This window comes from Cyprinodon tularosa, unplaced genomic scaffold (assembly GCF_016077235.1).
Source record: "Cyprinodon tularosa strain WSP-4 unplaced genomic scaffold, ASM1607723v1 ctg73, whole genome shotgun sequence".
Lineage (NCBI taxonomy): Eukaryota > Metazoa > Chordata > Actinopteri > Cyprinodontiformes > Cyprinodontidae > Cyprinodon > Cyprinodon tularosa.
Genome location: NW_024039485.1, coordinates 472,609 through 487,500, shown reverse-complemented (window position 1 = coordinate 487,500; position 14,892 = coordinate 472,609). Strand labels below are relative to the sequence as shown.

Sequence of the window (14,892 nt, the reverse complement as noted above, 5' to 3'; positions counted from 1 at the left end):
CACTGTTTTGAACTTCACTATACCATTTATTTTTCTCCAGATCTGTTTACTGTGCTGCTAATTTGATGTCTTGCTTAGGGGAATTTGTTTGTTGAGAGGGCTTTATAAAAATAAAGGGGGCCAAACACAAAGGAACATTGCACCTATCTGTTAAAATAATTTAAAAGAAATTCCTTACAGCTCGCAGAAATGTACATTTAGTTTGTATTTGTTGCATGACAAGATGTAAAGGTTTGCAGGGTTTGATGCAAATACATAGTATTACTAAATTTACGTTTGCAAGACACTGTATTTGAGATATCTTGGTTCTTGTTCAAATGTGGTAAAACAAGGCAAGTCTATTTAAAAACAATTGGCTGCTTCGGTGGAAAATGTGTATAATAGGACTAAAAGAACTCCATGTCTCCCTAACAATGTGAAAATGTTAAAGGAACTGGGTGAAGGCTGAAATAGATCCCATTTGTGCAAAAACCAGGTGTTTAAACATCTCTTTTCTATTAAGGGAAGTCAGTCACCGTGGTGGCCGGTATGGAAATAAGGTGGTGTACTGTGACACATGGGTTTGCTTCCTATTCATAGAGTTCAATCTGAAATAGATGTGGTCTCGACTCAGCTGTGTTTATTGGATGGAGTTTGCAATGGTGCAGTTCCCCACGTGTCAGGTTCTCAAAAAAAGGGGGAGCGGAGGAAAGTCAGGGGTATAGAGGGCAAGAAAAGTGAGAGAAAATTAGAGTAGGTTATGGTGTTTTGTTTCTTCAAACACTTTTCAAATCATAAAAAAACAATGTAATAGTAGGAGACAAAAGGAACTTTTTTTTTTTCATTTTCAGCACCATAAAACTCAAAATAACTTGGCAGAGTGAACCTGTGCTTTTATGGATGAGTGTATAAAAATCTTAACATTAAACTGAAGTATACCATACGTGCTCACATGTGATAGCTAAGACTATATGCCAAGAGTTAAAGTCTTACTCTTAAGGCATCTGGCTCTGCATTTGCAGTATTTGAACATTTTACTGTAGTAAGGAAAGCTGTTTAGCTCAAACATCTGCCAAGCAACACATGTGGTGCGGCCTGGATTCATCTCTTTACAAAGAGATGAATCCAGTCAGTCACAAGAATAATGCTGCAGACAAAAAAACAAAACTATAGATTTATGAAACGTTACCACAACAGCAACCACCTCAAGCAGTCCCATTTCAGTCGTTGATCACCTAGTTTATATCTGTGTCAGGCTTTTGTCTGGCCTGCTGAATGGATTTCTACTTTTTCTTCTGTTCTCCGCTCCACTACGTATCTGTGTCAGCACTGGCAAGTGTGAGGGAAACCCTGCTGCGGGGGTGAAAGAGTGTCTGCGAAGAAAAGGAGGAAAGAATAGGAGGGTATGAAATGGGTGTTTTGAGGGTCACCCCCACCTGGTAGCTTAGGAATGACTCATTAGATAGGCAGGCACTAATAAAAGATTTGTCTTTCGTCACATCGGCCTTGCTGTCATATCTCTCTCCTTGCCTGAATTCTGCAGATTCCATCGTCACTTTCTTGTGCTGCCTCTCCTGCCCTGGTTCAGATTTTTATCTTATTGATAACATTGCAAGATGTTTAAAATGGACATTCACCTGAAGGGTGTAGTGTTTTACAAAGCTCTATATGAAAGGTGAATGTTCAGCATATTGCAGAGGTATCCACACCCCTTTAACTTTATGAACGCATGTCATTCTACAACCAAACCATGTTTTGTAAAGCATTTATGTACTTGACTGCCACAAATTAAAGCATGTGGACCGGGATGAAAAAAAAAAAATACAAAAATTGTTAGATTTGTCCAAAAAAAAAAAAAATCTAAAAAGTTTGCCATGCAGAAGTACTCAGCTTGCTGTTGCTGTTTTATCTCTGAATAAATTCCAGTGACGTTTCCCCTAGCAGTTGACAATCAGTAACACACCAAATTGATTTGACTCCAAACTAAGATATATCTCACTGCTACCTTTCAGTGGAGATCTATTTATAAGACTAATATATAAACTTTTACTCCGTGAAAGCACAGTGAGTGATGCTGAGCTCAGTGGGGAGGGGTTAGTATATATTAAAGCACAGTCTGGTGTCACATGCCTCCACCGAGATCGAATGGCATCGCTCTGTAATTCGATCTCCCCTCTGCTCCCAGTGGGCTGTAGATGCTGTGCACTCCACAGCAGCGTGAAGAGAAGGTCTGGGTACTGCATCTGGAAAGGAAGTCAAATCAAAACGAATTACCGTGGTTTATTTGCACACCCCTGACACTGTCATTAACATCCTTGAAGGAACACGTGTCCTTACTCCAGAGACAATTTATTTTGGAGTCTGCAGAGTCGTTGGTTAAAAGACTTTTTATAGCATATTAAGAGCAGCACAGTTTGACTCCAACATTGTTAGGTCTATTTTCCATTTGTAGGTTAAGTGCGCATTTGTTAGTTTTAATTTCTCTTTCTTTCCATAACTTTGACTCCCCGTGGGTCCTCTGCCGCCTTCCTGTAAGGCTTGCTGCCAGTGACACTGGCTTCTTCAGTCTGTGTGGCCTGACTGTGTTTTCCTTAATCTAAACCATTATGCCCAGATGTCTTCTATCGCAACTTTGAGAGTATTTTGAATGAACTTCAGGCAACAGGAACAAATTAATTAATGCCTTTTCTTTCCTCTATGCAGTGTACTTCCTTGTGTTTGGGCTCCTTTCTCTGATAAATGTGAAAGCTTTTCCCAATTCAGTGTTTATCCAATGGTCACACATCAAACAGGCTTAAAAAAGTGCTATTATCTGCTTTTATTGAACCATCATTCACCTTACCTTACAGCTTTGGGGAAAACCTCAAGCCGCAAAATAGCATGTTGCCATTCAATGCATCTGCTGGGAGGTCCTCCACCTTAATTTCTCGTGTTCTTTTCTTTGTAAACTTGGGAGACTTTGCTTACAGAGCAAGAAAGAACCAAAGGGAACAAAACAATATGATGTTATTGTTGTTACTTTGTATTTCGTGACTGGATGTTGTAAACTGGAGCGTTTCTTGTGAAAATACAGGGGGATGAAAATGAAAGATGTGTCCTTTTATCCTTACACATGCAAAGCAGAGATGCTGCAAACATAGGACTTTGCTCTCACAGATGGCTACAGTTTGGCTGATCGCTGGCAAGGTGCCCGTTGGCATTTTTGACCAGTGGAAATAAAAAAAGTTGCTGGCTCTGTGGATTTGGGCTAAATCTAACCATGGGCAGGTCTCTGGCTTATGGCCGATTTACCATCTTCAACTAAGCCACACATTTAGTTTCACTGCAACGTCCATACTTAAAGTAAAATAATCCTTTTATATAGCAGCATCTTCTCTCTGTGGAAATCATGTCTTTTGGTTTATCACACTGAATCACTAGGGTACATATATAAACAGTTTTTTTTTATATTCATTAAATTAGATCTTTAGTATATAACTTCAGATCCTCTGTAATCTACATTTTATTGAACAAGCATTGTTTAACAAGCATTGTAATTCCTCCCTTCCTGTTTACCTGGTGTATAAACACACAACATCACTGGATGATAAATCTTTTTTTTTTATTTAATTTTAGGCTTATAAAAAAATATGGACTCAAAAGAATCTTAATTTTTTTCAGTTTTAGCTTCTCCCGTATTAAATGATTTTACTGTGCTTTACAATAGAAATTGTACACAAACATTACAGTACTGTGAAAAAGATCCCTTTAAAATTTTCAGGTTGACACATCTTCCAGAGAAAGTAAACACGGTTTAATTTACACCAGTCTACGTGAGGCTTTCCTCCCCACTGGGGTCCTTGTGGGTTTTCTGGCTGTGCTTTGGATTTGGTTTATGTGTTCCGCCTGCTGCGCGATGCATGAGCAGTGGTAGTCATCCTGTTCGTTTTATAGCACTCCCTGGAAATGAAGGCATGTGAACAGATGAGTAACTAAACATTTTAAAGAGTTTGCAAGATGGAAAATGAGCAAGGGAATAACTTAAAGTCAAACCATTTTTCAGAATTTGTTAGCTGACAAACAATGAAATTCAACCTGATTAGAAGTTTTGATTGGCATAAGAAGGTAAAAACAATAACCTATAAAAACCCATAAAAAACTGAAAATAGAGATCTGAGATATGTTGAGATGGATACAAATTATTACATTTTCCTTTGAGCATCATAGGGTACATTTAGCTTTTATTTTAGCTTATATTCTTTGGAGAAGCTTAAACATTATCAAGGCTTTGAGGTGTCTGTGGTAGGTGAGGACAACCTACCACAGCAGCTTTTATAGTAATACTATCTCTATGTATGATAGAAATTTCATGATTATGTTAATGACTGATTCTATATTTGTTCATTGTTCCCTTGCACCAACTGTGTCCCCTGGATACCGACATGCTAACTGCAAGTCTAGTGACCAAAAGTTCTGTCGTCAGCAAATAAAAATGTAATTTACAATTGCAGAGTTGCACAATATATAATTGTGTAGCCTAATGAAATTGACAATTGCTTTAAAGTAACAACCAATTTAATTATGTAGCCTAATTTACACTGGAATTTAAAATGGACAATTGCCACAATTGACAACAAATGTAGTCACTACAAATGTGAAAAACTAGGTTTGGATAATAATCTACTGAAGACTCCCATGTCCATTCTGGAGCACTCAAACAAAGGCAGGAACTAAATTTGTTTGTGCCTTACTGAAGATCAGAAATAGGAGAAAACTGGTGAAAATTCCCTTTTTAACAGATAGAAACATCCAGCAGAACCACGCTCAGTTTTAGCGGCCTTCTGCCAATGTTGTCGAGGGGTTCAAGGGGAGACAAGCAGATATACAAAAGAAACAAGGAAGCTCTGCTCCATAAATTCTTTCTATGTTAAAAAGGGTAAGAGTAAACTAGCTCCACAAGTGGCTCTGTCTAGGTGAGAAACAGTTAAAACAGATGAGCTCTGAGCCGGTTTTCATGTAAAAAGTATGAAGAGAGAACATAAGAAAAACTGGAGAATAGAGATATAATAAAGCAGAATGATAAACAGTGTACTCTATGTCCTCCAGCAGTCTAAGCCTATCACAGCCTACTACTACAGAGATAGTTCAGAATAACCTGAGCCTCTTTGTTTAATTTTCATCAGTACTCTGGCTGCAGAATTTTAGATCAGCCAGGGGTTTTTACTACAGCTTGTGGACTTCCTGATAGCAAAGAAATGCATGGGCTTGTTTTTCAGCATCAGCCATGAACCAGAAATATCTTTGAACCAGATATTTCTTGTATATATATATATATATATATATATATATATATATATATATATATATATATATATATATATATATATATATATATATATACCTGTTTGATTTGGGATTTAAATGGCAAATCCTAATCAAAAACGACAGCAATTTTTTCTACATTGTTATCTTATATATATATATATATACACATGTATCTATATACACATATGTATAGTAATACAGTGGAGATAAAATGGAACTATGTTTTTTTTTCAAAGCTTATTAAATCCTCCAAAATATCTAATGTAGTTGTGATGAACTTGTCGTATGTTTTGCATGCGTAAAGTTATTGGGTTGTCACAGTGTATATAGCTATCTAAGCTGTAATAGCTGAAATCACATTAGAATTAGCCAGACTGTTTGTGTCTTTCTTGGTCCCTTAAGCTTGCTTAAGTATATGTTGAATGTTATAGGATATTGAGTTTGAAGTTTTTTGTATGGTTTTATATGCACATTGATTTGGGTTTCAAACATTTCCTGTGGATAAATAAGCTCCCAGGTTTCTTCCTAAATAAGGAAACAGAGAGGGCCCATTCGTTTGGGTACATATCTGTGCCAAGTGGTATGGAACTAATCTCCACTGAGTTATTTCTCATTAAACACAGGCCTCTGAGAGAAACATCAGTGTATGGACAGTAGATAGGGACAGCAGAGGAACTGTATGTTCTTGCAGATGGGCTTTATTTAATGTTGGGCAGAAATAACTTTCTGACAGTTTTATTGCAGTCCAAACTACATGGCTAAGTAGAGAAGCACAAGCCCTTTGTGCAAATGGCAGAAAAGTTGTGCTTGGAAGAATTTGTCTCTCTTGCTCTTGCTGATTGACAGACTCAGACAGGACCCAATGGTGGCTTTCAGTAGTACTGAAGTGCTGATTCATGCGCAAGGCAGAACCATGCCAGACTGCTCAGCAATGCTGGGTGTAATTTTTCCGCTGACTGATTAATGATCAGTGTCCATATGGACACGGAGCAGTCATGACTACAGATGGAAGACTAGCTCTGATTGTTGGAGATGGAGTTAAGTATGACTACAAATCAGGCTTCCTTTGTGCTGGGAAGGTGTTATGAGTTTTCTTCTGTTTGAACACCCTCTAATCTTCCTGCAGTTCCAGAGCAATAGAGCTGGCTTTATTGCAACTTCCGGGACAGTAGTTTGATTTTAAAACATTGTTATACATCTTATACTAAGCATTAGTTAATGCTAAATATAAATTGTGTTTTGTTTTGATTTATTCTAGAAGTGTAATATCTTTACATTAATTTTCCCCCTTAGTTTTATATTCCCTTCATAATGAAGTTATAAGAGATTTCAGAGAAAGAAACCTGTAATTGCAAAGATTTGGCAGTTTTATGGCAACTTTTAGAAAATATAATGCAAACTAAACTTAAGGGGCCCCAAACTGAAAAATTTCAGTTCGACTTCCTTCCTGTTATTTATAAAGACATAAATCAGCAACATCACAGAGCTTTCCCCTGATAATACCTCTGGAGTTCTAGAATTTACTCCTTTAGGGTTCTGCTGCCAATGTTTTGGTGTGACTTCCTCATAAAGACCAGTACTCATTTACTTACCAATAGACTAAACCACACAAAACTATGCATGTAAAAGACATTAAGATCATAAAACTTGGAACAAGATGTGTTTAAGAACAACTAAACTCTGGTTGTAGGTGAAAGGATTGTAATGCTGCATTATCTTGTTAAGCAAAGTAAAATAGAATGTTATTTCAGCTAGATCGAAGCACATGTAAGTAAATTAAAACAAGATCTGGGATTCAAATGAGAACAAAGAAAAATATAGATTAATTGTGCACAAGGTAACACGATGCAAGTTTTTATTTCTGTGTTGATGATTATGGTTTAGGCCTGATACAAATATATATATTTTTTGGCTAAGATTGAAATAGCATGTCAATGGTCTCTTTTTATGTGGATTGCATTTATTGAATTAACTGCTTAATTCTGTGTATGGCATGTTTATTTATTTTTATACTATAAGGGGATCTATTCATTGCCTCTATTCTTTCTTTGAAATTTTATCTGTGTATCCATCAAGGGATTTGAACTTCATGGCTGTGATTTAAAAAAACAGTTTGTTGTTATGGGGGATGTTTTTATTTTTTATTTTTTTTATTTTACAATTGATGACATGATGAGGTAGAATTAAAGCAATTACTGTTTGGTTGAGCTCAATGTTAAACAGCATCCATTTCTAACCTAAGTTACCGTTCATTTTTCTCTTATAGGAATTTAAAGCTAAGAAATAATAAAAAAAAATTAACACCAATAATAATAAACAAAAAAAGAATATTTTTATACACACAAAAACATCTTTACTGTCATCTGAGCTTGCTAAAAAGATTTTATGTTTCCATTCAAACATACTGGATCCGTTTTTATGCTATTGGCATGTAGAAATTCAAAATGTCTGCCCAAAAAACTGACAGGCATAATGAACCAAGGCCGTGTCTTTGTCTCAGTCCTTCAGCTGTAAGATTTACTCCACAGCTGACAAGGCATATAAGAATAATGGACAGAACACTGTTTCTCTGCTGTCCCAAGTGTATCCAGTTAACAATGGGATTCTCTCACTTTAAAGATTTAGTTCAGCTGTTTTGTCTCATGTTTTTTATTGCAGCATTGTCATATCTGCTTAGTTGTTCCTCTGTGTTGTGTTAGATGGAGTCAGAAGGAGGGTTTGGATGTGTGGGAGCTTTGATAATAAAAAGAGAATCCAATGCAGAGTTTTTTTATGGGGACTGAAAGACCTGGCCTGCACTGCTCTACATTAAACTGCATTACACTTCATGCTGCTGTGTCTGCTACACCAACTGGCAGTTTTTGCTGAGTCAGAGAGCTATCACCTCGCAGTGATGAGTAAGCCACTTTCTCAACACTGCCTCTCCCTGGTAGACTCTGCAGATGCCAAAACGGAAAGGATTGCAAGAGGATTTGCAAAAAATAGCCATCATGAAACATCTTATCATGTCTCTCTTTCCTACTCAGTGCAGTTTCCAAGGCTGATTGATGCATGACTTGTTTCTTAATCATTGTGGTGGCTAGTGGTTAAAGCTTGTTCCACCATTTTTATTATTATAGTAAATTGCAGATTGGTTCTTGTTAGCAGGAAGCATCCTCTCTTCTCTAATTCTCTGCAGATGTTCTCTGAGCTGGCCCTACTGTTTCTGTCGTCTGCATTTCTTTGTGGGATTTCTTTTTTTGCTTCCTATACTGCCTGTATTACTGTACATTGACACAAAAAAAGGATTTACAGCAATGTGATCTTATCGTATACTATTATGAAGACTTAATATGAAGGAGTCAGAACATCTACAGAATTGATACATGTTAATATTAACCCTCTTCTTTTCTTTTCTGATTCACAGAAAAACTCTACAATTCTACCGGACGGGAGCTACGCAGAGCTCTTTTTTCTCTGAAGCAGATTTTTCAGGTAACATCTTTGGTCTTTTTGCTGTTTGGGGTTTTGCAAAACATATATATGACACCTGATAAAATGTGTTGCAGCTATTCACCATCAGAATAAAATAAATAGTCTTTCTGTGCAATTTAAGCTCAATCTAAATGCAGCAGCTCTGTGAAAGCCTTCAGGGTTCATAAGAGAACAGAGAAGCAAACATTTTTCAGAGCATTCCATCGTCTGAAAATGGAAAGATAACCTCATAAATGGCAGGTCAGGAAAGAAGAGACTTATTTAGGGAACAGGCCAGGGTGCTAAACAACTCAGGTGGAATCACAAAAAAGTGATGGTGACTGCCTCTTGAAGCTCATCAACAGAATGCCAAGAGTGTGCAAAGCAATAATCAAAGCAAAAGGTGGCTACTTTGAAGAACCTAGAATATAAGACATATTTTCAGTTGTTTCACACTTTTTTGTTAAGTATATAATTTCATATGTGTTAATTCATACTTGTGATGCCTTCAATGTGAATCTTCAATTTTCATAGTAATGAAAAAAAAGAACTCTTTCAATGAGAAGGTGTGTACAAACTTTTGGTCTGTACTGTACATTGGACATATTTGGACATACATGGTGTGGACTAAAGAAATCCAGGTTGTTTTGGGAATGTTCCTTGCATGAAGCAAAGCCTTTTCCACCAGAACCGATTTTAGACACTATAATAGTGGTTACAATTCTGTTAGTGGCTGTTTCATGTAGTGATTCAAACTCCATCACTCTTCATTTGCTGCCAATCTAGCAATGCAGCTTAGCCTTGACATTAACAGTTAGATAAAGCTCATTTACTACAAAAAATAGCTTTGCATTAAGACCTGAATGAAATTATCTACTGCAAAAAAAAACATGGACCAGGAGAGTAGAAGCATGACTAAAACAGCTACTCTTTAAATTGGATGTTGTACAAATAATGGCATTTGGAGATAGTTTCTGCATAATTTTGGGTATACAGTATACCTGCTGATCACATAGACGATGGTATATAGTTGCAACATCACAAACTTTGAAACGGTTATTTGCATTGCACTGCGATAACATTTCCCTTTAACGAAGGCTTTCAAAGTTGGGTCCTTTCCACAGTGCTTATTCATTTGCAAGTTTTTGCAGCAGTTCATGCTTAGCTGTTAAAATGCAAGAGATATATGTGGTGTGAAAACATGAATCAGTGCACACTCAGACTTGGACACAGTACTGTTTTCTTAAGGCAGAGCTGTGCTGCTGAGAGTCTGCCTTCGTGGCAGCTGTGGAGCTTTACAGGTCCAGTTACGGTGTGGGAAGAAAGGCAGCACATTATTAGGCCACAACAGAATATATCTAAAATATATTTCCATAATAGGTACCTCTAAAGAATTTCTGAATGTGTACTTCAGTGTATTTCTTTATATTTAGGCTCTGTACCAAACAACTGCACTCTCCATCAGTGATATATGTTAAAGATGTTCTGGAAGCACTTAGACTTCCTCCAGGGACTCAAAAAGCCCTGACCACCCCACAGTGTTTATTGCTACCTTCCTCCCTATCCCATCTGAACAGTAGAATGTATAAGAAAGCGGTAAATCCTGTAGAAGTCCTGATGCTGGGTCTTAAATTACATAGTCACAGACAGGTGTGAGAAAAGCAGGTGGTTTTACCATCAGTTACAAGATGTTGGATATGTTTGGCATCCCAGAACAAAAACAGATCGGATCCAGCCAGCTCCAAGAGGACTGCCTTGTTTATTGTACACTGATATCTGTGACTTGGTTGAAAAAAAAGATGTATATTTTGTATTGATCCAAAATTTAACTGTATTTTACTTTATGGAGATACTGTGCAACATGGCACTGTTATATTTAGCAATATTTGACCTGGATTGTTTTTAAAGTGGTTAACATCCTTTAAAAATTATTTAAAATCTAAATCTATATCATAGAAGTTTTAATATTTTGGCCAAGTGTTGTCCTCTAGCTGCTACCTTTTAAATAACAGCATGACCTCTGGTTTAAATACAAATATAGTTTTAAAGGCTTACATGAGGCATGTGAGTGTGAGTGTGATGGATCCTTCTTCCGTTCACGTCTATGGCCTGCTGAATCTTCTGTGACTGCAAACCTTCTTTCTTTCTTTTTCTTTTTATTTGTTCTTTTTCTTTTTTTTTCTGGTGGGCGGTAAAAAGCAGTTTAGTTTATCCTGCAATCAAAGAAATCTTTCCATGCAGGCCAGGCACCGGACATTTCATGGGTATTATGCTATTATGCATAATAGCGTTGTCGTTGGATATTCTCTCTGTACTCATTATGAATACGCTATGTATAAACCCAAAATTGAAAAAATACATACAAAGTTCAGCGATTCTGGGATGTCAGGCATTAGCTGTCTAAATCTGAAAGGCCCTAACCAGGTGAAACAACTCGACAAGCAACCGCGTTAAAATCGCCTCGGCTCTGATCAGAATGCTGTGGGAATGCCAGACCCAGGTCAACTGGCTAATTTACGTGATACCACTGAGCACAAGATATGGATGTCAAGACGCCAGCCATGTCGGATATAACATGCCGAAACCACTCTGCCAACAATCGATAAACATGGTGCATTATTGGTCAGAGAGATCGGACAGATAAAAGTGTGAAACAGTAAAGCACACTTACTATGCCCTGGCTTGCTTACGTGTTGCTCTCCATTGTTTACTTTCCTGATTTCTGTCAAACTGATGACATCATCAATGCTACCTATGCGTAAGGGAGCCAAATGGAAGGGAGCCAAATGCCGATTGCTAGCAGGATGATCTATGTTTGGAAAACACACTAATTTCAGTGGGAAAGAGGCTTTATTAAAGGGATAGAAAAGTTCAAAAGTAATTTATCTGACCATAAGCAAATTTCTGGGTTTTACTGAAGAAGGGCATCCAGAGAAACTAAGATGGAACCCTACCATGTCAGACATCCCAAGTCTCACAGAAGTTCCGAGAGTCTTCCTGATATAGATAGTTGTTCACGGATGCCTGCAAGTCAGATAAATTATCCTGGATTTTAGACTATGCAAGGTGTGGTTTATTTAATGCGAGCAAGAGAGTGCATTCAATACAATAATTTGTGCACCATGTGCGGATTAAAACTACTGCGATTGCGTAGACAACAAGAGTGCGCGGAATGTGGGAAGGAGGTTGCTTGTGAAACCTGTGCATATCTGTCTAAAGTGATGCTCTGTTCAACGAGCGTTCTAGGCGACTGGTTGTCAGGGAGCTCATTGGATCAGTCCAATAATTTTCTATTTACTCTCTGGCAGTCGCCTAGTTACCACTCAAAGCTGTGCACCCCGTAAAAAGGCAAAAGTTGAATCCTTGAGTAAAAAATGAAAATATAAGACAAATTTTACAGCAGAATATACTAAAGTATATCCATGTCTAGTGAAGGTGAGGAACAGTGGCGGATCTAGACCAAATTTACCAGGAGGCAAGGAGGGGGCCAGCGTGTTTTCATGGGGGAACAGAAAAGCATGAAATGAAAAACAGGGCAAGGGATTCAAATTATTATTTAGAGAGCTGCATGAAGTGAAATTTCTTTTCAATGAGGTTCAACAAAAATTTTGTTTCTTATGAGGTCAATATACATTTATAATTTAGGAATTTTACATATTTTTGACTTAATATATAATAGATGGGGGTTGGTGGTGGGGGGGGGATAAGCATCTCCCTGAAATGAGTTTTGCCGTGCCATCAATGGGAGGGAGTGTTAAGGTTGTTAGTTTTATGTCACATATACAGACTTTATTTTTTGATGACATAATCTCAGTTAAAAAATAGACCAAAACATCTAAGCAGTTCCAGGGTTTCTTTGTTTTTTTCTACAGTCTCTATCTACATACGTAGCAGTATCTTGCAAATTGTACAAAAAAGTTTTATACCCTATTTTTATCCTTCTCATTAGGTTGCACACTCTCTTCATAAATTTGGATTTCAAGAAAAAATACATTTATCTGTTTGTTAGGGTAAAACATTTTTCTCCTGTTTATAAAATAAATATTCAACTAAAATATGTTTCTTTAACTTTGTTTATGCAAATTGTTATCAAAAGAGTTATGCAGTATCTCTGTTTCAATTCACAATTTATTTAGCTGGACAAAGAGCAAGACTTTCCTTATGATAGTACAAGTTGCCAAACTCTATTTTGGATTACAGACTGAACTAACCTATCAAATAGTATGGTTAAAGTATGGGATATTGTTATATAAAAACATTTTTTTGTAAAAAATCTAAAAGCAATTGTAAGGTTTGCAGAGAGAGGCACAAACCTTGTTGCTTAAAAATGGCCAGTTAAGCACACATAAATTATAGAGCTCTGTTTTTTATGTTTTTCCAAAAAGGACTGTTCTGTCACTTTAAAGCAGAAGAGCGGGGGCTCTTATTTCCTCCATCACAGCAAAAAAAAAAAACAAACAAAAAAAAAAAAAACACCCCAGCTTTTAAAGCGTCAGCCTGTACTATCTCTAATAAAAGGGGTGGAAACCTTTACAACATTTACATTTTCTATTTGGGAAACAATCAAGTAAATTAAACCTCTAGAGGAAAACAAAACAAAAACCCATTTATATTAATCGTGAACAAATTGAAGCTAAGCAATTATGTAAATCCAAAGAAAACCCAAAACATCTCCCCTCCCTCTCAGTCAATGTGGATTTCCCTTATGAGGCTGATTGGAAACACCAGGTCCTTGTCAGCAATGCTCATGGGTGTGCTTCCATGGCAACACCTGGTGACCTCCGAGTGAAGGAGAGTAGTGAGATGTTCTTAAAGTTACAATAATGAAGACAAAGACTTAAACCTTCCCCCAAATACTCAATTTTTTTAAAAGACAGAAAATGCATGTTTCCATCACCTGTTAGTGAGGGGGTAAATTTCTCACAGCCATGCATCATTTTCCTTCCATTAAACAACTGTACACTACCAGGTACTACATGGCCTGTAGCTGGCCTGCCCATAAAATACATCACATCGTGACAATAACAGTGTAAAGGTTTGTGAATGCTTTTTATTAATCTATTATACGATGGATTAAAAATAAAAATATGATATATGATTGTAATCTTTAATCAACTACCTTGGCTTTATCAAACTACTTACTAAGACTCAAATAATAGATGCCCTCAATATAACGCACAGAATGGATCTTAGTAATTTCTACAAGATTAATATTAGTTTTCATTGGTGTATGATATATCACAATAATGACATACTTCTAAGCAGTAATGTGTAATGGAGACTATTTTATATTACTGGAATGAATGATGAGCACATATTGTGAATTATGACTAACTGATTAAGGGCTGCACGGTGATGCAGTGGGTAGCACTGTTGCCTTGTAGCAATACGGTTCTGGGTTCAATTCCAGCCTGGGGTCTTTCCGCATGCGTACTCCGGGTACGTCCTCCAAAAGGTCCAAAAACGTGACAGTTAGGTTAATTGGCTTCCGCAAGTTGTGCTTAGGTGTCAATGTACGTGTGTGTGTGTGCGGATGGTGGTTGTGCATTGTTGTGTGTCCTTGTGTGTTTCTTTGTTGCCTTGCGACAGACTGGAAACCTGTCCAGGGTGTAGACTGCCGGAGATAGACACTGGCCCCATCACGACTCAGCGTGAGAAGATGATGGATGGACAGAGTAACTGATCTTAAAATTATTTTTTTCTTGGTCTATCTTTTTAGGATGACAAAGATTTGGTTCACGAGTTTGTGGTGGCTGAAGGACTGACATGTTTGATCAAAGTGGGAGCTGAAGCGGACCAGAACTACCAGAATTACATCCTCAGGGGTATGTACACCAGTAAATAACAGGGCTCCTTCCTTTTACCTCACCACAAGGATGTTTCTAATCAGTCCTATAACAACTTTTCTTTCCATAAACCCATCAAGAGCCACATGTGTGCATGTAAACTATGCAAATTGATGATTCTGCCTGATGACCTTGTCCCACAGACACACACAGTTAAAAAAAACACACATTCTCAGAGAGTGTGTGCTGCAAATATGTGCTGTGGTTTCGTTAGGTCAAATGTAGCAGCTGCCTAATTTATAGGGAGGTGAAAAATCCTTTGTGTGGAGGCTGAAGAGGTGAAGGACACCCTGTCTGTGGGTACTCGAAG

The 14,892-nt window shown here is 37.4% G+C and overlaps 1 protein-coding gene across 1 annotated transcript in view; it reads left to right on the top strand.

Moving 5' to 3' along the window:
* The window catches only part of fhod3b (formin homology 2 domain containing 3b), a 134,663-nt gene that overhangs the window by 60,727 nt on the left and 59,044 nt on the right, over positions 1-14,892 (top strand). Inside the window, 2 exon segments of the mRNA XM_038269560.1 lie at positions 8,690-8,757; positions 14,456-14,561. Of these exon segments, the coding sequence (XP_038125488.1) occupies positions 8,690-8,757; positions 14,456-14,561 (174 nt within the window).